General features: G+C 36.4%; 2 protein-coding genes across 2 annotated transcripts in view; one reads left to right on the top strand and one right to left on the bottom strand.

Annotated features, from left to right (window-relative positions):
- Positions 1–22840, top strand: part of LOC140150706 (dynein intermediate chain 3, ciliary-like) — a 49915-nt gene extending 27075 nt beyond the window's left edge. The window contains exons 8-15 of the mRNA XM_072172793.1: positions 12976–13098; positions 13847–14026; positions 14873–14916; positions 15551–15686; positions 17170–17409; positions 18848–18997; positions 19664–19726; positions 20955–22840. Of these exons, the coding sequence (XP_072028894.1) occupies positions 12976–13098; positions 13847–14026; positions 14873–14916; positions 15551–15686; positions 17170–17409; positions 18848–18997; positions 19664–19726; positions 20955–20960 (942 nt within the window). The 3' untranslated portion in view covers positions 20961–22840. The remainder of the gene's footprint in view (positions 1–12975; positions 13099–13846; positions 14027–14872; positions 14917–15550; positions 15687–17169; positions 17410–18847; positions 18998–19663; positions 19727–20954) is intronic.
- A 1059-nt stretch (positions 22841–23899) lies between these two features.
- LOC140150705 (solute carrier organic anion transporter family member 5A1-like) overlaps positions 23900–26955 on the bottom strand; it is a 43062-nt gene continuing 40006 nt past the window's right edge. The window contains exons 10-11 of the mRNA XM_072172791.1: positions 26348–26639; positions 23900–24487 (exon numbers count right to left, since the gene is read on the bottom strand). Of these exons, the coding sequence (XP_072028892.1) occupies positions 26359–26639 (281 nt within the window). The 3' untranslated portion in view covers positions 23900–24487; positions 26348–26358. The remainder of the gene's footprint in view (positions 24488–26347; positions 26640–26955) is intronic.

Here is a 26955-nt window from a genome sequence, read left to right as displayed (position 1 = left end):
AGGGTAGGTGTCATGAAAATACTGGAGGGGTCACAGTATTTTTTTAAACAAAGAATAAGGGGGGTGTTATAGATTTTCTACACCAAAAAGAGTGGGGGTCATAAAATTATTTAGTTCACATGTTATTTGATCAAAATGTCACAGGTCACCATTGAGTCCATGGTTAATAACCTTTTGTTTTCTCGTATCTCGCAACTTGACATTGATAGTAGATAGAGCAAACTATTATTTATTTGAATCTCCTCTGGCAGATGAATAATTTCCTGCCATTTTCAAGAAAATCGGAGCATCTTTATTTTTTACCCCTGTACAAATAGAATAGTTACCTCTGACCTTTTAAGCCACTTAACGTGAGAACCATAGATCGGATTGAAAAAGCAAATATATTTTTGAAATCCATAAGCCAAAACGAATAATATAGCACACTCAAATATTTCATTTGCCTACCCAAGCGGACAAAGAAAAAGACTACTTTGCACTACCTATGCGAAAAAGGCATGGTTGAACTATGGTTAACCATGGTCAACCATGGTTCAACCATGGGTTTTGCCCATGGTCAAACCATGGTCAACCATGCTTTTGAAAAATGGCACCACGGCCAGAGACCATGGTCAACGTCAACGTTAGAACCACAGGTCGGATTGAAAAGCATCCTCAGGGGTCCGGGATTACCTGCATCCACCCTATAGCTTGAGGATGTAAGTTTAGCTACGATTTGGCTATCTTCTGCAGAGGCAACTGATAGCCAAACGGGAGTTTACGCTGCAATGCTATCTTCAGTAGATAGCAATACCAGAGTGTACAATGCTCTCTATTAAGTGTGTATAGCAGCAGTAGACAGTAATACCTGAGTGTATGTTAGAATTACATAGGCCTATTATCAGTAGATAGTAATTATAACAGAGTGTCTGCTAATGTGTGTGCTATCGTCAGTAGATAGCAATACAGATATGAATATTTGAATTCAGTATTCAGTGCTGGTAGACAATTCAACTATCATGTATTATGTAGTCAATGATTGTCAAGTATCCCTTGCTAAATACTTGCGTCTTATGCAAGTTTCTTTACTGTTACCGGCAACGTGCTTGCGTGTGATTGCAAAGTACTTGCAAGTAAGTGTGTTGTCATTTTTTTTGAAGGAGGGTGGGTGTCATGAAAATACTGGAGGGGTCACAGTATTTTTTTAAGCAAAGAATAAGGGGGGGTTATAGATTTTCTACACCAAAAAGAGTGGGGGTCATAAAATTATTTAGTTCACATGTTATTTGATCAAAATGTCACAGGTCACCATTGAGTCCATGGTTAATAACCTTTGTTTTCTCGTATCTCGGCAACTTGACAGAGGATCCTACAGTTGAGGCATGTGTCATAGTATAACTTAAACAATTTTTATTCAAATCCAATACTCAGATTGTTAGTCATTTCACCCGTTGCCATGGTAACGGCCGCCATATTCGATTTGGTAAATTTCAAAGGTAGAGATCTTTGGAACATGATATCTCAAAAAGTATTTTATCAATAGAAATTAAATTATGAGAATGTGTTTTTCATTGGCAGGACTCGAATCTGAACTAGAATTATGATAATCTTGGGGGTCTACCGGGAGGTCAAAGGTCAAATTCAAAATTTAATAATTATTGTTGTATGCTATTTTGATGCTGCCATAGCAACAACATAGTTCCCAAGCTTGGAATTATAAATTTCTAGTTCAATTTATATCCCTGCATATCAGCAACACTCAGTTCAAATTTGAAGTCCATACCTCAAATACTTTTTGAGATATTATGTTCGTGTGGACATGCGTTCATGAAAAAAAAGTTTTGAGATATCAGCAATTTAGTGAACTTTAGTCTAGAAACACTCTTTTAGGATTTTTATATTTTAGTAACACTGTTTTACTTTAATTTTGATTTGGAAAAGACACACTTGAATTATCACAAATAATAGTGAAGATTGGAGGTCAAAATCTTGATTATTTTTGAGATATGAATATTTAAAGGAGAAAGCGTTAAATATAGCAGCTTGAGAAAACAATAAAATACATTAGAATTAATTTTAAAAAAATTGCCTCGCGAAGTTACGTTTTTAAATATAACTTTTGAATGGAAGCTCCGATAATAAAAAAAAAAAAAGCAAAAGAAAGGTATTTTTTTCCTTAACTCCAATTTGTAAAGTTAACTTTTTGACCACAACCGGGGATTCCACCTTAATAGAGAGCATTGTACACTCTGGTATTGCTATCTACTGAAGATAGCATTGCAGCTTAAACTTCGGTTTGGCTATCTGTTGCCTCTACAGAAGATAGCCAAATCGTAGCTAAACTTACATCCTCGAGCTATAGGATGGATACAGGTAATCCCAGACACCTGAGGATGCTTTCTGGCACTACTATCCACTGAAGATAGTACATGTAGACCTATGACATAATAACACACTCAACTCAACACATAGTTATGCTTTCTATTATTGCCTCTATGCTATTTCAGTAGAACACATTAGACATGTTAGTCCAAATGACAAACAATAGACCAATACAGTAACCTTGAAAAATGGTACATATGCCATATTTCTTTGCTGATTTTGTTTCTTTGGCATCCCCTGACAGGGAATCCGGCTGATACCACTTTGGCATCATTGAGCATTTTGAGATAAATGACCCCAAAATTGCAGGGGGGGGGGCCAAAAATTAAAAGTGCTTAAATTTTACTTCAAAATATACCAAATTATTTGTTTTGGCTCATTGATTTCAAAAATATATTTGCTTTTTCAATCCGACCTGTGGTTCTAACGTTAAGTGGCTTAAAAGGTAACTCTTCTATTTGTACAGGGGTAAAAAATAAAGATGCTCCGATTTTCTTGAAAATGGCAGCAAATTGTTCATCTGCCAGAGGAGATTCAGAAAAATAATAGTTTGCACTATCTACAATGTCAAGTTGCCAGGATAGGAGAAAACAAAGGTTATTAACCATTGACTCAATAGTGACCTGTGACATTTTGATCAAATAACACGTGAACGTAGACATCAGAGGTAGTGCAAAGTAGTCTTTTTCTTTGTCCGCTTGGGTAGGCAAATGAAATTTTTGAGTGTGCTATATATTTATTACCGTAGTAGCTTATTGGAAAAATTTTGCTGGTAATACTCACAAGACCCTCAAAAATTTTATGACCCCTTATTTTGGTGTAGAAAATCTGTGACCCCCCTTATTCTTTGTTTAACAAAATACTGTGACCCCTCCAGTATTTTCATGACACCCATCCCCCTTCAAAAAAATGACAACACACTTACTTGCTTTTTTGCAAGTACTTTGCAAGCACACGCAAACAAGCTGCTGGTAACAGTAAAGAAACTTGCAGAAGACGCAAGTATTTAGCAAGGGATACTTGACAATCATTGACTACGCATAGTTGAATTGTCTACCAGCACTGAATACTGAATTTAATTATTCATATCTGTATTGCTATCTACTGACGATAGCTCACACACTGATAATAGGCCTACGTAATTCTAACATACACTCAGGTATTACTGTCTACTGCTGCTATACACAAAATAGAGAGCATTGTACACTCTGGTATTGCTATCTACTGAAGATAGCATTGCAGCGTAAACTCTGGTTTGGCTATCCGTTGCCTCTACAGAAGATAGCCAAATCGTAGCTTAACTTACATCCTTGAGCTATAGGGTGGATGCAGGTAATCCCGGACCCCTGAGGATGCTTTCTGGCACTACTATCCACTGAAGATAGTACATGTAGACCTATGACATAATAACACACTCAAGTCAACACATAGTTATGCTTTCTATTATTGCCTCTATGCTATTTCAGTAGAACACATTAGACATGTTAGTCCAAATGATAAACAATAGACCGATACAGTAACCTTGGAAAATGGTACATATGCCATTTTCTTTGCTGATTTCGTTTCTTTGGCATCCCTAACAAGGAATCCGGCTGATACCACTTTGGCATCATTGAGCATTTTGAGTCATTGAGCATTTTGAGATAAATGACCCCAAAATTGCTGGGGGGGGGGGCTAAAATTAAAAGTGCTCAAATTTCACTTCAAAATATACCAAATTATTCATTTTGGCTTATGGATTTCAAAAATATATTTGCTTTTTTTTTCCGACCTATGGTTCTCACGTTAAGTGGCTTATAAAAGGTCAGAGGTAACTATTCTATTTGTACAGGGGTAAAAAATTTTTCTTGAAAATGGCAGGAAATTATTCATCTGCCAGAGGAGATTCAAATAAATAATAGTTTGCTCTATCTACAACGACGCGCTTCCGTAGATACGAGAAAACAAAGCTAATTGACCATGGACTCAATGGTGACCTGTGATATTTTGATCAAATAACATGTGACCTAAATAATTTTATGACCCCACTCTTTTTGGTGTAGAAAATCTATAACCCCCCTTATTCTTTGCTTAAAAATATTGTGACTCCTCCAGTATTTTCATGACACCCACCCTCCTTAAAAAAATGACAACACACTTACTTGCAAGTACTTTGCAAGCACTGCAAGCACGCTGCCGGTAACAGTAAAGAAACTTGCATAAGACGCAAGTATATAGCAAGGGATACTTGACAATCATTGACTACGCATAGTTGAATTGTCTACCAGCACTGAATACTGAATTTAATTATTCATATCTGTATTGCTATCTACTGACGATAGCTCACACATTAGCAGACACTCTGTTATAATTACTATCTACTGATAATAGGCCTACGTAATTCTAACATACACTCAGGTATTACTGTCTACTGCTGCTATACACACTTTATAGAGAGCATTGTACACTCTGGTATTGCTATCTACTGAAGATAGCATTGCAGCGTAAAGTCCGGTTTGGCTATCAGTTGCCTCTGCAGAAGATAGCCAAATCGTAGCTAAACTTACATCCTCAAGCTATAGGGTAGATGCAGGTAATCCCGGACCCCTGAGGATGCTTTTCAATTCGACCTGTGGTTCTAACGTTAAGTGGCTTAAAAGGTCAGAGGTAACTCTTCTATTTGTACAGGGGTAAAAAAATAAAGATGCTCCGATTTTCTTGAAAATGGCAGCAAATTGTTCATCTGCCAGAGGAGATTCAGAAAAATAATAGTTTGCACTATCTACAATGTCAAGTTGCTGAGATAGGAGAAAACCAAAGTTATTTAACCATTGACTCAATGGTGACCTGTGACATTTTGATCAAATAATGTGTGAACGAGACATCAGAGGTAGTGCAAAGTAGTCTTTTTCTTTGTCCGCTTGGGTAGGCAAATGAAATTTTTGAGTGTGCTATATATTTATTACCGTAGTAGCTTATTGGAAAAATTTTGCTGGTAATATTCACAAGACCCTCAATAATTTTATGACCCCCTATTTTTGGTGTAGAAAATCTATAACCCCCCTTATTCTTTGTTTAACAAAATACTGTGACCCTCCAGTATTTTCATGACAACCATCCCCCAAAAAAAAAAATGAAATACTTGCAAGTACTTTGCAAGCACACGCAAGCACGCTGCTGGTAACAGTAAAGAAACTTGCATAAGACGCAAGAATTTAGCAAGGGATACTTGACAAGCATTGACTACACAATACATGATAGTTGAATTGTCTACCAGCACTGAATACTGAATTGAAATATTCATATCTGTATTGCTATCTACTGACGATAGCACACACATTAGCAGACACTATGTTATAATTACTATCTACTGATAATAGGCCGACGTAATTCTAACATACACTCAGGTATTACTGTCTACTCCTGCTATACACACTTAATAGAGAGCATTGTACACTCTGGTATTGCTATCTACTGAAGATAGCATTGCAGCGTAAACTCTGGTTTGGCTATCCGTTGCCTCTACAGAAGATAGCCAAATCGTAGCTTAACTTACATCCTTGAGCTATAGGGTGGATGCAGGTAATCCCGGACCCCTGAGTATGCTTTCTGGCACTACTATCCACTGAATATAGTACATGCAGACCTAAGACATAATACCACACTCAAGTCAACACATAGTTATGCTTTCTATTATTGCCTCTACGCTATTTCAGTAGACCACATTAGACATGTTAGTCCAAATGATGAATAATTAGACCAATGCAGTGACCTTGAAAAATGGTAAATATATGCGATTTTTTTGCTGATTTTGTATCTCTGGCATCCCCTGACAAGGAATCCGGCTGATACCACTTTGGCATCATTGAGCATTTTAAGATAAATGACCCCAAAATTGCCCGTGGGGAGGGGGGGGGGGGGCAAAAATTAAAATTGCTTAAATTTTACTTCAAAATATACCAAATTATTCGTTTTGGCTCATGGATTTCAAAAATATATTTGCTTTTTCAATCCGACCTGTGGTTATAACGTTAAGTGGCTTAAAAGGTCAGAGGTAACTCTTCTATTTGTACAGGGGTAAACAAAATAAAGTTGCTCCGATTTTCTTGAAAATGGCAGCAAATTGTTCATCTGCCAGAGGAGATTCAGAAAAATAATAGTTTGCACTATCTACAATGTCAAGTTGCCGAGATAGGAGAAAACAAAGGTTATTAACCATTGACTCAATGGTGACCTGTGACATTTTGATCAAATAACAGTTATAGCAAGCCTGTGATATCTTCAGTTTTATGATACTGGTAATACCTGAATTTAGGAGAAAAGGTTATGCTGAAATCTGCAACTCCGTGAAAATTCTGCAACTCTAAAATCCTGCTTTCGATATGATATTGTTGTGATTTATTCTGTAAGAATGATCGTGCAGATGCAAGAGATGACCAGCAGTGACACCTGTATGGGTTATGACATCACCAAAATAATGATCATTCCGGTATTGCTATCTACTGAAGATAGCACATGCAAGCCTTTGACTGTGATCCATATGTTCCTTTTCGAATATTGGACAGGGAAGTAGGTATCCGCTCAGTGACTACACACTATTTCGACATGTACTTGCATTAGAATACAATGCTTATGAGAAAATGCCAGCACAATGCGAGTAACATGCAAGAAACTTGCATGACTTGCCAGTTTCTGGCAAGGGCCACTTGACAATTTTCAGCAAATGCAAGCATAGGCCTACACTTGCGCATTTGAATCTGTTAACTAACATGAAAATTTTAAAGCAGATGACACAAGTATTTGATCCATGTTTTTCCTTTCAAGCAATTTACAGGGATCTATCTAGCACATATCTAAAATGGGTCCCAAACCACCTTGAAACTGTAGCATGCATAATCTACTGCAGATGACAAAGCAAGGGCTATTCCAGATGAATTCGCCCCCCCCCCCATTGAAGACACTTCCGGAATTCGGGGCTAACTTGACAGCCGGAATTCACATGTCAGGAAAACCCCATGGAAGATACTACCGGAATTGTGGTAATATGTCTATATGGCCAGCCGAATTAAAACATTTTTGTTTCCAACCAGAGTTCAAGTAAATGTCTTTCATAGGTTAATCGAGATGGTGATCATAAGTGAAGATTCTGCTGGAATTGGGAGCATTTTTGACCATTTTCCAGCCGGATTATTAAGAAATGTGAATGTCTTCCATATAGCACATCATGGCCTTTCACAATCCCCACTCTTGTTTTTTTGTTTATTTTAGCAGCCGGAGTTTCACCTAATCTCAATTGCCTCAGATACACAACTCTATCTGGACATTGTGTAAAATTACTAGTCAGGAAAGCATGCACTGAGCTTGTTATTCCAATGTGTTATCGTGAGGCTACTCCTATAGTCAAACAAAAGTTTTGATGGCTGATAATGATACAAAGTAAGTTAATTAGGCTAAGTCATTAAAGTCAACAATCCCCAAACCTCCAAGCTTGAGTTGTAACAAGTTTTCACCTTCAGCCATGTTTGTGTTAAACTTTGTCAGTTCAGGAAATCTTTTAACCAATCAGATTAGAAGAATCTATATCATTTGGTATATATTAACTGCTTTTTATTCAGGGCACATTTGTGATATGATAAAGCAAAATCATTCTTAAGTTGGTGACATTCAATTTTTATCTTCCTATATCAGTGATCTTAATCAAATAAGCTATATTTTGCTGAAACCCAAGTCAAAATTGGACGTTTAGTTCCAGAGATATGAGCAAATGAAGGTTTTGAAAAACAAAAGGAGTTATTACATTTGATGGCTTATATCTCAAAATCAATATTGCCGACAAATGCCTGATTTTAGCTTGATCACATCACATTTAAAATTATAAGCACAATTCATGACTATTCCAGAAACAGAGCAGTGCGTGATGAGAGCATTGTCAAGGTTTTGACATCATCGATCAGTCCGTCCATATTTATAGAGCATTTGCTGAAAATTGTCAAGTGCATGCCAATTGCTTAAATAATAACTCATAACTTTCAAATGCAAGCTCTGAAAATTTCTCTTTACACGCTTTTTGTATGAGTCTCTGCAGAATCATGTCACAGTGTTAAAAAGATGTAACAAAAATAGAGCTTCTGACCCAGCTATCAGTATACAACACACTGCATGTAGCACTATCAGAGACAACAGCTTTATACAATAGGGGGCGCTTGATAATAAAATCATGTGGTATAATAGCAAACAGCATAATCTGGTCTATAAAAAGCAGATTCCAGTAAAAACATTGATAATTGCTGAGAATTAAGAGCTTCCATGGAGTGAATTATTATTCACCTGTCCCTCAATTGAATAGTTTAATAGCCCATGGTTATCTGGAATCAAGTACATTGTATAGTTGAGCATGAAGGCAATTTTATCCTGGAATTTTTATGTGACTCCCTCTCCCTACAGCTGCAGTGTCAATGGCTTTTATTTGCATAAGACTGCTAACAGAAAATAAAACAATCTGAATCTGTATGTACACACATAGCCCTGTCCTATAGGCCTATATAATAGCATAACAAGAGATACAATGTGTAGGCTTTGACTTATGGTGAAAATCCTGTTGTGAATGCCATGACCACAAATCCTCAAGCACCCCATAATAGGCTATTGCCAAATAATAGTTCCTATTTAACATACAAGGCTGCAGAACATTTTGATTTATTGTAACAATGTGCTAGAGATTACTCAAGTTGTGAATCTGATCACAATAGGCAATTATCAATTAGTGAGTACATGTAATTTAGAGGTTTTGGCCAAAACCTTTTAGAATAGTTACTGCAAATAAGTGGGTGGAACAACACTGTTTTGTGGGTGGAGCAAAACTTCACTTAGATGTTTTGACCCAAACCTTTTTAGAATAGTTGCAAGGTACTGCAAATAAGTGGGTGGAACAACACTGTTTTGTGGGTGGAGCAAAACCATTTATACAAACACTCATTAACTTTTAATCACTTGACTGTACTTGCATTTGATTTGAAAAGACACTTGCAAGAAACATGCAACATAAAAACAGTACTTGCATGTGAATGCAAGCATTTGCAAGCAAAATTAAGTTTCTTGCGCATGATACGCCGGTATTTCGGACAAATTTTTACTAGGGTAATATTAGTAGTTGTATTCTTAATAATGGGCTTACATCACATTACTTTTTCGGTGGGGCGCAAGCGCGGCAGGGCGACCCATTGAGCTCTTACTTGTTTATTTTGGCGATTGAATTATTGTCATGTTCAATATGTGAAGACACATCTATTTCGGGTATAATTGTGAATAACTTTGAACTTAAGTTAATCCAGTATGCAGATGACACTACATGTGTTTTAAATGACGCTCAGTCAGCAAATAATCTTTTAAATGTTTTAGATCTTTTCTCTAAGGTCTCTGGATTGAAATTAAATGTAAGTAAATCTCAAGCATTATGGCTTGGTTCTAAGAGAAATTGCAAAGAAAAACCATTGAATGTTGAGTGGCCAAATAATCCTGTTAAGGCATTGGGTGTGTATTTTTCTTATGATAATGATGCTGCTGGGAATCTGAACTTTGTTCCAAAAATCAAGCATATAAAGACTCTGTTAAATATTTGGAAAACTAGAAACTTAACCCTTTCTGGTAAAATCCTCTTGATCAAAACATTTGCATTATCAAAATTTATTTATTTGGCATCAGTCATTCATATCCCTGACCATGTGATTCAGCAAATTGACACTATTATTTATAATTTTCTTTGGAATGGAGGTAAAGGTTTTGTTAAGAGAAACACAATTATTGGTGAAATTGACCAAGGAGGGCTGAAAATGGTTGATGTAAAATCTATTTTTGCTGCTCAGAAAATTAAGTGGGTTAGTAAATACAATACCACTTCAGCACCTTGGAAAATTATTTTGAATGAATTTATCATCCCATATGGTAATGATTTAATCTTTTATTGCAATATCTCCCCAAAGCAAATAATGAAATGGCATATTCCATCCTTTTATAAAGATATGTTGATTTCATATATTAATTTAACAAATCCTGATAATGTCGACCCACACCAGCAATGTATTTGGAACAATCGTCGCATCCTTGTGAATCGCCAGTCCATCTATTTTCAGCATTTTTTGATCCACGGTATGAAGTTAGTAAGCGACTTATTTTACACTGATGGTACGGTTGTTCCATTCAAGGTCTGGAGTGATAGGGGATTTTTAAGAAGTATTTTTTGCAATGGAGGAGCATTATTGATGCAATTCCTTCCTCATGGAAACAAGTTTTGAAACAGGGTTTTGACAGGGATCTTTGTACTCCTAAAGGTTTCGTGTTGTATAATGAAGATAAAGAAATCAATATTAGTAAAATGACATCTCAATGTATTAATCGTATTTTTGTACAGAGAATACAAGAGCCTCCAACATCACAGAAAAAGTATAAGAATGAGTTTAATATTAATGACGATGAATGGAGTGTTATTTATCTTATGCCTTTCAAGTCAACTTATGATATAAGAACCAGGATTTTTCAATATAAGATTAATCTTAATTGTCTAATGACAAATAGTAGACTGTATAAGATGAACCTTGTGAACAGTGAAATGTGTACCTTTTGTAATAACTCTCCTGAATCTTTGAACCATTTGTTTTGGGATTGTAAATATGCGAAGAAAATGTGGGATGATTTTAGATCATGGTATATAGACAATATTGATGGAAACATTGATTTAAACTATAAGCATATTATTTTTGGTTTTGGTTCTGAGACTTTACTGAATATATGTGTCATTTTAATCAAAAAGGTTATTTACGACAGTAGATTTAAAAACCAAAAGCCATCTTTTGTGTCTTTTCTGCAATTGATTAAATTTCATTACAAGCTTGAGAAACGAATTGCTATTACTAATAATACAATGTACAAATTTATTGATAAATGGCATGTTTTAGAACAGATGTGTTGTTAACTTTCACCATTCTTTTTTAAAAAGCTGTAATGGATTGCGCTCTTTTCAAACATCATGTAATGTTTTTTATCAATGTTCTCCTGCAATTATGTAATTCTGTGTAGTTTTTCATTTTCTGTATACATGTTTTTCTCCCATTGAGCACAGGGAAATAAAAGCCGTTTTGGCTATGTGAAATAAAAAATAAAAAATTCCGTCTTAGATGAAACCGGAAATTTTGTTACCATTAGCGCGTCGGGAAGTTGCTATGACCTGTGCGTAATCCGCGTATAGCAATTCCGTCTTAGATGAAACCGGAAATTTTGTTACCATTAGCGCGTCGGGAAGTTGCTATGACCTGTGCGTAATCCGCGTACTCTTCAAAGTATCGATCAGTACCGATTATCGGCAAGTTCCTCTTTAATAGTATAGATGCATGATAGGCCTATGTATAAGCAACAATTTCCCATGCTTAACTCAATTTGGCCAAACTATGGACTTGGGTGGGTTTTGTATTCATGTACTCAATTGTGACACGATCTGGCCCATGGGGGCCAAAGGAGGCATTTTTGAAAATTGAGTTACTGTAATTATTACATTACGCATACAATAGGCTATCATTTACTGAAAATACCAAAGGTCGAGCATACATGGTTCTAAAGTTACGAAGTTTTTTGATGTCAATTTTCTTATGTATTTTATAGTCCATATTTTTGCCTTTATCTCAGTTTCAAATGTGCCGCCTTTGGCCCCCATGGACCAGATCGTGTCACAATTGAAAGTCTTTGGGACGGAATCTTGTTAGTGCATAATTGTTATTTGTTTGTTTTTTTGGTGTTTTTTTTGTAAACTGTAAAAGAAAAGAAAATTTGGCAGGATAAAATTGCCCTCCTCAATAAAATTGTATTTTTTACCAACATTGAATCATTTCTAAGAAATGAAAACAACAAAACGTTTGTGCGCTATCAATCTAAAGAACACTGGTAGACAGATTAATATTTTGCAAAAAATTGATTCAACCATTTTAAGCTGTTGAAAAACAAATTTTGAACAAGGGTTGTTAGCAGTCTTTACATGCATGAAAGTAGAACACAACATTTTAGCATTTTCAATGTATGTTGTGCAAATTACAAAGGCAGTAAAATCACCTGGTAATGATGGAGCAAATTTTTTAAACTACACATGCTTTGTGTTAATAGCACCAGGGATGCAAGAGTAGGGAGCCCCATCATATTGATTATACCATGCTCAGATGCTGCATGGATCTAGACTAGGCTAGAGATCGGGCATCCAAACTTATGATTTAAACAATGAATTGTTTTTTGTTCAGTTCAGTTCAGTTCAGTTTTATTTTCATCTCAACACACATACATATAAATAACATGATATAGAAAAAAACATTTTGTTATAAATTAGTAACAATGCAATGCCAAATAATTTACAATTGAGATACCAATATTAATATTACAATTTAATAATGTGGTATGAGAGATGTCGATGCCACAGAAACGCAAAGCGTGTACAGTTGTGGCACCCATTTGATAGTTACAGACAAGTCTATAGCTTATAAATACAATATTCGATATTTATAAGGTTACAAATTCTATGAATGCCATAGACAGACAACTATAGTGTTCATAAATGCTGTTCAATGCTGTAATATTTCTGTTTTTATTTTGTATTAAAAGGTTCTTTGGTGGGACACAAGGAAACTAGGAGAACCAACAGAGAAATTGGTGATGGATCCTACCAAGAAGGGCAAGATGGAGAATGCACATGGAGTTATTGCACTCGAGTATGAACCTACCATTGTAAGTCAACAACTTATTGTGTCTAAAGTTGTATAAAAGTCAGGTGTTGGTCTTAAGATGATAGGACAGAGGGTAAAGTTCAATGACTATCTGAGTTTTATATCGTGCAACACTATCGTAAGTGCAGTAGAATGTAATAGCTGCCTTCTGTAAAACACCTATGGTTTGCAGCACAATCTCCTCATCATGCTCATTGTAAAATGTTGATGTTCTGTATACTTTCCTGATGGCTACTAAGCTAACCCCAAGATATCACCGTTACATGTAGTTGGGTGTTTTTTCTAATGTTATTGGTTAAAAGTAAGTACATTGAAATGTTGCAAATGGCAGCTATTGCATTCCACTGCATTTACGATAGTTTTGCACTCTGCCGACGATATACTTCATACCTATTTTCAGGCTGTGGGTATTCTGTGACAGAATTAATCATCAGATTTTTATTTGTATGTTTAATTAGAAGTGAAATGAATCCACAAGAAGGATGAGTCTTTAATGTATTAGGAAACAACAACCAAATTTAGTGACATATTCTTTTAAAATTTTGACTCATAATGCAGTTCATTGATGCAAATTATAGACTAACAACAGTTTTAGAAATATTCAGCAAATCCTTAATCAGCATATGTGAAGTTTTAAAAAATGCCTTCCTTGATTTATAGCATTCATTGGTAAACAAGGTACCCCTTGATATTCTTTTAAAAAACCCTTTCTGATGAATGTATTTTTTTGTGTATACCTTTCTCCACAGCCAACAAAGTTCATGGTGGGCACAGAACAAGGTACCATCATCTCATGTAATCGTAAAGCAAAGACACCGCCCGAGAAGATCGTTGCTATCTACAAGGAACACATAGGTCCTGTGTATTCACTGCAGAGAAATCCATTCTTCCCTAAGAACTTCCTCACGGTGGGAGATTGGACAGCTAGGGTAAGTGTGTGATGTTATCAAATTTTGTAAAGGCATTTCAAGAATATATGAGTGCTAAAGTCATTAGTAGAAAAATTCTTCAGCAGAAAATTAATGTTTTTGGCAAATCCAAGAAAATACATTTTCTTATGCTTTGCTGTTGTTAATTTATTGCATCTCTTAAAACTTGTCATAATCTGTATATGAGTAAAAATCTTGTTTACTGCCTATAGTCGCTGGCAGCAATAAACTCAGGATTGTTGCGCCTGACATCACCCTTGAGGGGCGTGGCAAGTTTCTGTACTCAAAGGATGCCCTGCATATGGGGACCCAGATCCAGTGATTTATTAGGTCAAAAATTTGAGTGACAGATGAGGTCAGATGAAGCATTCCGAGTTTTATCTAATCAATTTAAGTGGATGCCAGTATTTACTGTGTGCAGAACATTCCTCTGAAAATTGTTACGTATGAGGATTTTTTTCATTGATTACTGCCCAATCAAACACCAGGTATAGATTTGAGTTTCTAACATTCCATGCTTTTTAACCCCCTCAGCACTACCTGCTGATCTAACATTGCCTCCGATTGGTTAATTACATGATATTTTCACTTTAATCTCCAATCAGAATGGAGCGTTGCAAATAATTCACCCTTTTTTGTGTGTGTGATGAAATTATTCTAACAATGTTGCTGATTGGGCCAATTGATAATGAAAACTTCGTTTTGGCCAATCGGCAGGTAGTTCTCATGGGGTTAAAAGATGTTTATAAATGTTGTTTCAACTCACTTTCTTGTTCTTCCTCATAATTTATAAAAGCAGTAAAAATATGTGACAATATTTGTTCTTATATTTTTTTTTTGTATTAGATTTGGTCAGAAGACATCAGGGAATCATCCATTATGTGGACAAAGTAAGTTGATCTGCTATATGTGGAACATATTTTTTAAATTACTGTTGAAATAAGAAGCACAGTTATTCCTTTTAAAAGATTCACATAGTTTAAACAGCCATAAAAATGTAAGAACAGCAGAAAATGATGCAAATTTCACTTTAAAATTTTGCTATAGCATTCTCTTTAGTCTATTGTGTAAATTCAGACCTGCAAAACCTTCTCTGAATTCTGAAAGTATTGCACACCTCAACTCTTTGAATTTGTCGGTACCTGGTTTGTGTACATGTCCAAGGATTTGGTCTCAATGTCCCTCTTTCTGACTTTGGTGGGTTGGCAGGTCTGCCAATGCAATGACCAATTACAGCAGCACGAGGTCGCGCAATGTACATTATGGTAGGGCGGCCACATAGGATACGAACAAGTAAAAGTGGTACCGCGTATTCCATCGCTACGTCACACATGGAGGTCATCCGTCATTGATAGATATCAATAACCTCCTCGTGTGTGTGCATATATCTTGTGGTGTGATACACGGAGGTTATGAATGATGTATGCATGATTACTTATTGATCAGGAAAGAAAAAAAAATAGTCTGAGAGTCAAACTTACACATATAGCCCTTAACATTTTTTTGTTGCTATTATTTGTATAGGTATCACATGTCATACATGACAGATGGTTGTTGGAGTCCTATCAGACCGTCGGTATTCTTCACAACCAAGATGGATGGTACATTAGATGTATGGGATTATCTCTTCAAACAAAACGATCCTACACTTAGTTTACAGGTGAGTCTTAGTGCTTTGTGGTAGACTTCTGTAGCAACCAGGGTTAGCGCTGGGTCAAAATTTACGGGGTCCATTGGAAACCCCCAATTTCAAACATTTCGGGGTCCGGGGTAATTTTTTCGGGGTCCCAAAGTTTGTTCGGAATTTTTTGGGTAATGTGATATATGAACACATTAAGAGTACCGTACTGAAGACGAACAATAAAGAATTGAAGAAACAAGGAGATATTTTGTGACTGATCATGTTTTGAAGAATTTTGCGACAATAATTACCACATGGCCACCCATGCATGGAAAATTGTAACATTTAAAGCTTATTACAGGGTAATTTTGTCATTTGGAAGGACTGAATTTACTAGATGATGTGAAACAGTCAAACTTTACTATCTGCGCCGGTAGAGGCAACGTTATGCAATTGCAGTGTTGCAGGCGAATGTGGTTCAAAATTCGCACCCTAACTTCTTAAGCTGATTATTCATGTGTCCTTTCTAACACAAATTTTGCTTCAGTAATCAAGAGAAGTTCTACATCTTTGAGTAGAGGAAACTCACAAATTTACTAGAAGCATTAAAATAATGTGAGGAATCTATGAAATCCTGAAAATCTTGTATAATTTGGAAGATTGTCACGCAGGGCAGGATACACGATATTTTCATCTCACCACTGAACTATACACCCATATAAACATTGCTACTTCTATGACGTCATAGTTGTCTGGCATTAATTTTGGAGTATGATATCCACGAACTCACGTAATTTGCATAATATAATTTGCATATAACAGAGAATACTGTATTTAGTTTGATGATCAATTGGCGAATTTCAGGGATCTTTCTTGCATTCTGAAGACTGACATTGAAATTTATTGCGTGCGGTCGGACGCAGAAGGTTTGATAATTTCAAAATTAATGCGTCCGGCGCTCAAAAAAAGCGTCATGGACGCGATCTGGCGCGAACCCTGGTAGCAACAATGGGCTGTTCCATTTGAAATCCTTATACTCCCTATGGAAGAGGTGTGTATGGATCTTCCACACAGGGAGTGTGATTTTTAAAATGGGGTTACCTGCATGGGTGACTCCACTTGAAATCTACACCCCTGTGTGGGAGATTAAGGATGTGTCTTCCATACGGGGGCGTATGGATTTTAACTGGAATAGACCAGTGTGATTTAGATGCGAAACAGTTGTAAGACTTACTACCTTAATGGTTTTTTTATTGCACAACATACTTAAAACTGGTATCTAATGCAGCAGGTTACTGGGTCATATATCATGGTTGTTGAGTCTTGCAGCATGACGAAAGGATGTATTTGAATGTCAAATTGATAGTGATATATCATGCCTGCTGGAACATTATAATTCTTGCATATGGACTAGAGAAGTTTTAACTCAGTTGGGGAGGGTTATTTATTATACTCATTATTCGCGGAACCTCACAGTTGCTTATTAATGTACTGTTATTATAATTAAAATTTATTATTATAGGTATGTGATGAAGCTCTACATTGTCTAAGAGTGCAGGATCAAGGCAGATTGATAGCAGCAGGCTCACACACAGGCACAACAACACTGCTAGAACTCTCCAATAGCCTTTGTACCATGCAGAGAAATGAGAAGGCGCTTGTCACAGCAATGTTTGAGAGAGAGACGAAAAGAGAGAAGATCTTGGAGTCAAGACAGAGAGAGCTGAGACTGAAGAGGGCTGGTCAGAGTGCACAGGGAGAGGTAAACAAAGAAATAATATTGAATATTTAATTCAGTTATTGCTATAGTTTTTGGCAAGGTTCTTCAGCCGTCTGCCGATTTGGCACTGTTTACAGCGTAAACACAAAAGTGGTGTTCTGATTAGCTAATTGAAACATGTCATGACATCGGCATCTCATTGGCAGAACAATCCATGTAGCATCGTGTTATCCAGTACTTTGTACGCGATCATCAGGAAGAGTGATGAGGCACTGCTGAAGGACTTTGCCGGATATTATAGCTAGGGTAATGTAATTTAGTGAAAGAATTGTGTATTGGGAATGTTCCAATCCTACTGTTAATAATTAATTAAAATGAACAACAAGTTGAAGATGTTTATTCAAAATAAAAAAATAAATGTTGGTATTTATACAGCGCCTTTCACATGTGAACATGTACCAAAGCGCTTTACATTTATTCCGCCGTCGTTAGAATATGTCAGCTGCCATACAATGCCCAAGGCATGCTCATACCTTTGGGCGGCGCTCAATGGACAGTATTCATAACAGCTCCCCATTTCACACCTGGGTGGAGAGGAGTAATCAAGATAAAGTGCCTTACTCAAGGGCACAACACGATGGCGTCGACGGGGCTTGAACCCGCAACCTTCCGATTATGAGTCGTAGCCCGTTCCGCTCGGCCACCATGCTCCCTATATTCAGATATATCTAAACCTGAAAATGGTGGGAACAGTGGAAGGACTTCCAGATTACTGTGTAATTGGGTTTGAACATTTGCTGCTTGAATGCATTAAGATGAAGATTGGTGAGTGGAATGAATGCCTCTTAAAAATGGCTTGTGTCCTGCTTGGTATTTAAGGAAGGATGTCTTGTTCTATGAATGGTGCTTTAGTTGTTTTTATTGTTGTGAAATATTGTCATTTCTGACTAAGGCACCAGAACCAAATTTATTCGATCTTTGGATCAACCGTAAGTGCTGCTTCGATGCTTGTTATCAATTAACTATCATTTAATTAATCATGGTAAATTTGAATTGGTCAATATCATTACATGCAAACATTTGTATGTTATTACAGTTAATTGATTTCGTAAATAATAAGGATCGACCAAGCATCAATGGGTCATGGAAAGATCAAACTAACATGGTTAGTAAAACTGCTCATATCCACAAGTGCCAGACTTGAGTCCTGTTTATCAGGGACAGTCTGTGTAGCTCAGTGGTAAGAGCGCTCGCCCGACAAGCGAGAGGTCTGGGGTTCAAGTCCCGCACAGGCAGGTATGTCGGAGTTTTTTCTCTGGTATATCTGCCTATGCATGTTATGTTTCCATTTGTAAATTCATGTTTAAATGTGCTAGTGTGCGATGCGTAATTCTTCTTTCCCCTGTGTAACATGGTTCTATTGACTAATTATAATAAATATCTATCATCACTCTAACATGTTGCTTTTTTCTGCTTTAAGGATGATGAGAACGCTGGTGATTTTGAAGAAGAAGATCTGGTTGCTAAGGCAGAGGAAGATTTCTTCTCAATGATTAATGCTGATAAGAAGAAGAGAGATAAACAGAAGGAGAAGATGAAGGCTGAAGAAGACAACAAACAAGCAGAAGATGTGAGTACACAATGACTTTTTACCTAAATCATTGTAGTAATTTTGAAAGGGATACAACCAATTTTACGATCAATAACAATTCTGACTGATAGAGGGCTTGCCCACTCACATTGAGACCTTTATTAGTGTAATATCTGGCAAAGGAGGTGACAAATTGGAACATTTTTGATACTGTTGTGTTTCCTCTTTTTGGCGTTTAACGCCATAATACTTTGAAGAAAGAAATGAAGAGCTCTTGCATAAAATGTGATATACCCCAGAAAGCACAAAAATGTTTTTGAAACATTTTGGGGCTTTTTTTTGGTTTCTGTTAAAATATTTAGTAATATTTAAATGTCGGGATATATATAGGTCAAATGTTTTGTTTGAAAAAACATTACAAAAACCTTTTTAACATGTCAAAATGTTACTGTAAAATCTGTTTTTGCAAATATTTTACAAAAAAATAATTGTCAGACCTTAATAACGGTATGTTACAAGGTTTTGCATGCAACTTTGGGTTACTTCTATGTGTAAGAAATCACCAAAACTAGTCAAATGTAAAAACTTCATTGTGGGATTTTAAGCATTGTTCCATATAATCCCTCAATTAAGTATTTACCCTAGTCTGAAATCTGGAACTACAAAAATGGCTATTTTATATTGTAATATATTTCTCTTTTGCAGAATATTATCATAGAGGAAGCTGAAAAGACTGATGACGCTAATGGGGAGAAAGAAGAAGCAGAGGTAAGATATTGACATAATGGTCCGTATTCATACCATTAACCGCCCATGCCCCTATAAGCGCCCACCCACCCAGTTACTTTACAACAAGCAAATTGTGATAATTAGTTTATTAGTTTATGATTGAACTACCGGGTAAATCTGAAACATGGTTGGAAACATAAACTGATGATGATGGATGAATATTTTGCCCCTTTTTTACGTATTGTAGGCCTAAACAATGTAAAAAATAAGCGCCCACCAAAAATGACTTTGTTAAGCGCCCTGGGCGGTTAATGGAACGAATACGGTAATAAATATGTTTCACCAGATTCGCCATCGCAAATAATAAAGGAGACATCAGGTCCCCCACTGTAAAAACGGACCAGCCAAATTTGCACGCAACAGAGCCTCGGAATAAAATCCCGCGAATCACATGTATGGGAGCTGCCATATCGGTGCTAACGCCAACGCGGGGGGGTCGCCGGGGTGCTAACAAACGCGTCGCCAGCCCAAGCGTCCTCAATAATGCGTATAGGGCGCATTCAAGCGCGCCGTACGCGACCGGTAGTTCCTGATACGCGATGACATTAAATTCCGTCAATCTTGCCACTGTTTTTCCATCTACATAATATGGCTTGTAATGTGCTGATCCATACCAACAACAAATGGTTTCGGGGCGTCAACCCTCAACCCCAGTCCGTCCACCCATTCATTCATTCCATGCCAACAACATGATAAACAAATGTATAATATTTAAATGCAGTAATAATCAATTTGGCATGGCGGAACTGACTAAAGGCCAAACAGGCCAGATGTGGTTGACTTTTTGATAAAAAAATACAACAATTAAGAACGACAACTACTATTGATACCAGAAGTAACACTTGTGAGTTGGTTTCTTGCAAAATCAGCCATATTAAAGCCTTTCAGCCCCAGAGTTGAAGCTTTCATCCTCATCCTTGCATCCAGGGTTTTGAAAGAAGGCCCACACAGTTATTTTGTTTTTGGTGGGCATGTGCAAATGGGGCTTCAAAAACAAAATTTGACACAAAAAGACCCATAACTGTTTTTAATGGTCTGGACTTGGAAATGATTTTTGTTTAAGTTGAATCTACATTAAATTTGCCAACATTTCTATAATTATCACAAATAATTCTATTTTACAATGATAAATTAGCACTTCTTTTCCATATTTTTGGAGTATGTAGATCCAATCCAAAAATTCTATTTTGTATTTGTTTATTTACAGAGATAAAACCATGCCAGGGGTTGCAGTTTCAGTACTTCTCCACCAACTCTTTCTGTTGTGAGATAGCTCTTTTTCTTTTTCTGCAAAAATACCAACTGTGACACCACATCTCACATGCAAGAAATGTTGCATTGGCTCAGTAATATGATGACTTTGTGAAGGTTATGGCAAAGAATTTGACAAGACTATTTTTGTGACATGGGATCTATTCAATACACCCGCCAGTTCCATTTGATTGAGAGGGGTTTTAGGTTTCACCCCATAGACATTGTGTGTGTTGATACCTCAACACCCCTCTCACTCAAATGGAAGTGGTGGGTGTGTAGAGTATATATTTACTGGATACACACACCAGTTCCACTTGAGTGACAGGGGTGTTAGGTTTCACCCCATAGACATTGTGTGTGTTGATACCTCAACACCCCCTCACTCAAGTGGAACTGCATGGTGGGTGCATTAAGAAAAATTTTTGACCACAGGTAAATTAAGTAATTCTTGGCCAAGCTGAAACATGCATGTTGCATCCATGTAGCATACTAAGTGTGTACGCAATGTAAGGCATGTGTATGCTTTCTTCTGTACTGCGATATCTGTGTGTGCATTTATCACAGTGCCACTATCATTCATAATATTCAAGATTGGCCAAGAATTACTTAATTTACCTGTAGCTACATTGAATTCATTTGAGCCAGGTTATGCAGAAATACACAACCAGATTCCTATTGCTGCCACCCCAGAGGTACACTGCTGCCCAACTACATTGTTACTCTTCAGTACCTGTGTGAGTACACACATTGGAATCACATGTACAGTACAAACACTTGGATTGGATTGGTACTGTACAGGTACTGTAGAGTAGCTACAAAGTAGCTGGGCAGCACCATACCTCTGGGGTCTGCAGAAACACGACTCAATATCCAGAGCAAGTGTGGTGTAGAATTTGGTATTGACGTTGGTGTAGAATTTGGTATGGACAATTAACACTTAATTACATGAGGTGCAATTCGTTAAAAAAGTTTGTCTATTCTTATCTTGATGTAAGCCTACACAAAATTAGCCTATTGTTAAGACTTTATTGAGGGATTTGTAATCCCTGTCTTGATACTAGGCTAACTGTTGAGTATGCTTACATGATGATAATTCCATTTAGTGCCAGATTCCATCTCTCAACTGTATGGAATACAATTTTAAAAATAATTTCCTCATTATGTGTGTTGTAAAATTGTTAACGTTTTGGAAAATGCATTGGAATTCCTAACAAAACAATGAACATTTTGAAATGTTACAAAAGTATAGTCTAATTGAAATGTTTACAAAATATATTGTATTGATGCATACTTATATAAAAGTATAAAAAAAACCACCTATTTTAGACAATATTCTGTAACTGATGTGCAAAGAAAAAAATATGTCCAAAGCTGTAAATACTTGTGTACAGTCAGATTCATGTACAAATGTTTATTCAAATAGATGCTGTAATGACAATAGCTCATTCAGATATAAAAAGTAGTTATTTAAGTGAACTTACAGTATGAAATGGTGCCTTTATCAGACATCCGTCCATTTTTACCGTCCGTCAAATATTTCCGTCCTCGTAATGTTTCTATGCATTAGTTGATCTGAATATTTCATGAATATGGACTGCTCAGAGCCAGAAGTGGGTAAGTGCAATAGATGCTCTGTGAACATTTGACAATTTACACACAGTATATTGTACTCATCTACACATAGCAGCTATAATTGCACTTACCCATTTCTGGCACTGAGCAGTCGATATGTCGAGAATCCCATTGTTATATCAAATGAATTGTACTGTATGAATTAATTTTACTGTACATATGAATATAGTAACATTATGGATTTATAATAAATATTGAACTAAAATATTACAAGTTTCTTATTTGCATAATTGTGAATAGTTTTTGAGCATCACCATCATACTATGCAGTGTATAGACGAATCCAACGAGCCAAGTCATGGTCAGGATTTGGTCGGCCATCTTTGGGTCCCATAACACCAAAAAGCCGCTTTAAAATCGATGGTAGATTCTTTTGTGTTGTAAACTGTCATGTCATCATTCTTTTGTCTATGTGTAACACAGGTGATAGAATGCAGTTTAAAATACCCTCCAAGGCCGCATTATGTTACATTTTAGGTAAGATTGAGCCGACAGGGACACTTTGGCAGCCATTAAGGTATAGGAATGCGTGAAATTGGATTCGTCTATATCAGGGATTGTTATTATGCCATTGTTCAAAAGATGCAAACGAAAGGGATACCAGATATTGATTAAGGCAATAGAACCAAATTAGTTTGATCTTTCGATCAGCCATGATGCTTGATTGATCTTTATTATTTATAAAATCAATTGACTAGTGTTAATTGTGATTACATATGAATCTGTGCATGTAATGATAATGACCAATACAAATTTACCAGTAATTTTTATATATTATACAAATATTGACTGCTATGAGGGGCATGGTTAAAATTATAGGCCCGCGGTGATCTCAAAACCATGACTATGCCCGAGGCGTAGCCGAGGGGCATAGTCATGGTTTTGAGAGCACCGCGGGCCTATAATTTTAACCATGACCCGAATAAAAAGCAGTCAATATTTGTTTTATATACCAAATCTTAAGATTCTTGTCATCTGTTTGGTTAAAAGCATCGATTTTGGGAAGAGAAATTAATAGTTTTAGAAATGCGAACGGCACACATATTACAATCTGCGATTTCTGCGTAATTATAGCGCGTGAAAACATTAACGCGTGCGTAATATCATTTTACGCTGGGAAAAAACGCGCAGTTTGATTGTGACGCACGTGACCGGTCCATAGTTCATTTCCATGGACCGGTCCATAGTTCATTTTATGGGCATAGTTAATTCAATGACTGCACTTTCAACCAATCAGATGACAGGAATCTATATATGAGGTATATAATAGTTGATAGTTCACTAATAGCAAGCATCGAAGCGAAGCGGCATCAACGGTCAATCCAAAGCTCAAACAAATTTGGTTCTGGTGCCGTACTGTGTTTTCCTGTATTTTAGAATTACATCACTGGTTTGCTCACTGAATTTGTCTTGAGTACATCCAATTCAGACTTCCACTCTTCCCCATGTCTCATTTAGAATTGTGTAAAGGAAACAGAGAACTCCTTCCTTCGGAGGGGATGTTAAGATGTCGGTCATGTGCATAGAAAGTCGGTCTGTACATACCCCAGTCGGTTTCGAAGAGTAGTGTGTTTACTTCAAGCTGTCCCAGTTTATTCGAGGAGGAGCCCTTAATATTAGCTACTTGTGTACCCTTCTGCTAAAGCAGTAACTAAAATTGAAATAAATAATAGAGTATGGCACTTGACAAGTTGAATAGGGACGGTTTCTAGTGATATGCTAATTGTCAGTATGCAGAAGTCACAGTGATGCTTGCAATATATAAATAATGTTGTGCTAAGCTGATATCCGCTTGTATTCACTCCCAAAGTTTTGCTTGATATGTCTTGAACTTCTTTTCAAAGTAGATTTGTCACTGGAGGTTTAAAGGAAAGAAAAACAAGTATTTTACTGATTTGCCTTAAGGGCTGGGGTATGAACGTTTGGACAGTATTTATTTTGGGACATTAGAGCACATCAGACATATCGAATTGCATTCTGAATATGAAGAATGTCATTCTGATATCAAATAATTTTGATTTTTTGAAATTCGCAATTTAATACACATTTTATGGCAAATCATTAAAATTGATATTTTTGATATTTAACAGTACTTGAAGTAAACTTTATAAATCTGATGATTTACACTTAAAGTGTATGTAGGTGGGATGAAAAGCCGACGATCAATTGAAAATTTTGACCTTTCATTATTGAAGATATGGATTTTTTTCCCAAAACACTAAAAAAAATTAGGTCTTTTTGGGAAAAAATCCATATCTTCAATATGAAAGGTCAAAATTTTCAATTGACCGTCGGCTTTTCCTCCCTGCTACATACACTTTAAGAATATATCATTAGATTTATATAATTTACTTCGAGGACTGTTATATATCAAAAATTTGAAAAATATCAAATTTTTATAATTTGTCATAAAATTTGTATTATATTGTGATTTTCAAAAAATGAAAATTATTTGATATCAGAAAGACATGCTTCAGTATTCAGAATGCAATTCGATAGGTCTGAGGTGCTCTCATGTCCCACAAAAAATACTGTCGAAACGCAATAAACGCTCATTTTAGATCCCTTAAAATCCCGGCAAAATAATGTTCATTCAAGTTGATAATGCATTATTTGAACAATTATTGTGAAAAGTGACCAATTATCCTTTCAATATGAAAGAAACGGTAGGACATCGATTTGGTTCAAAGTCATCGGAACTTCTTTCCCATGTCACTTGCATAAAACATTGAGTGATTAAAGTGGAGTTTCTTAATATCTGTATTTTTTAGAATAAGAAACAAACAAAAAATTGTTGGGGACATTAGTTTCTGCCATTAGCCAATGATAATGTGTTCTGATAGTCAAATACTAAATTAGATGGCAGACTAACGAGTTTTGTTGATATAGGCACAGTGGACAACCAAGAGACATGATCTTAATTGGGCTATTCCATTTAAAATCCATGCTACCCCTGTGGAAGATTTTGGAAATATCTTCCACAGGGGGAGTATGAATTTTAGATGGAATTAACACATTAGCAACTCCATTTGAAACTCATTATCCCTTTGTGGAGATTCAGGTTGAATCTTTCTCAGGGAATGTATGAAATTCAAATGGAGCTGCCTAATGTGCTCATTCCATCTGAAAGTCATACTCCCCCTGTGGAAGATATTTCCAATATTTTCTACAGGGGTAGTGTGGATTTTAAATGTCATAGCCCATTGAAAGGAGGTCAGTCTTTCAAGTACATCGAAAAGATTTTGATAAAACAAGTGCCTCATTTCCTAACCAGGTGCTTGCATCTCAAACAAAGTGAAATGAAATCAAATCAAACAAATTTCTGAAAGAAGACTGCGTCCATTACAGTCCTACAGTATTTAGGTCCTCCTGTCACTTCCACTACAATTGGCATCATGTTACTAGAAACAATTCTACAACACCGTAAAATACCATACCGTAGAATTCCGTCTACAAGCATATAATGCCTCTAAATGAAGGTTTTTCGACAAAAGAATTAGAAATGAAAGGCAGACATCCTCGCACACAAAAACATTATTTGGAGTTTGAGCAACTGTATTATTGATACAGGTGGCTGTACAAACATGTATTATTTTAAAACCAATCTATTATAATGTTTTTGTGGATGGTGTCTGCGTTTTTACCCTTTTCTAAACAAAACCCTCATTTAGATGCATATATGCTTGTAGACGGATTTCTACAGTAGTTAACATACTATCGTCTCAATCAATCTGGTATGGGCTTGCCTTCGGTGGCCGCAGGTACTGCCTCTACATGTCCCCTCTGTGTATTGCTGCTAGCATCATCAGAAAACTTCAAAAATATCCAGATTAAAACAAAGAAAGCAAACTGCACTGCTAGGATTAGTGTTGTGGTAATACCAAATACGTGACGGAATTGTTCTATATCGTAGACCCAACAAGATCCTCGGGTATCACAGATGGTTTGCCAGAGAATGCATGATGTGTCGATTAAAGCACCATATAGGATTGGTCCTGGGATCGAACCTGGAGAATAAGGAAGACAAAAATTACATTTATCTTCAGGTTTGATCCCTGGGATCGAACCTGGAGAATATGAAGGACTTAAGCATGGAGTCACTGACTGACAGAAGAAACAAGAAAGATAGATAGACTTTCCATACTACAGAAAGCCCATCAAAGTTTTCTTACTTTAAATATATTATACGGTAATAAGTAAAATAGGGCCTATGCCTATATAAATTTTACCTGTTTACCTGTCGTCTCAGGCACTCTTTTGGAAGGCTATGAAGCCTTATAACGCCCATCCAATTTCATCATTACTTGACTACAATAGAGAGAG

The sequence above is a fragment of the Amphiura filiformis genome, chromosome 4 (genome assembly GCF_039555335.1).
Source record: "Amphiura filiformis chromosome 4, Afil_fr2py, whole genome shotgun sequence".
Lineage (NCBI taxonomy): Eukaryota > Metazoa > Echinodermata > Ophiuroidea > Amphilepidida > Amphiuridae > Amphiura > Amphiura filiformis.
Note: the sequence above shows the minus strand (reverse complement) of the source record. Positions and strands in the feature narration are given on the sequence as shown.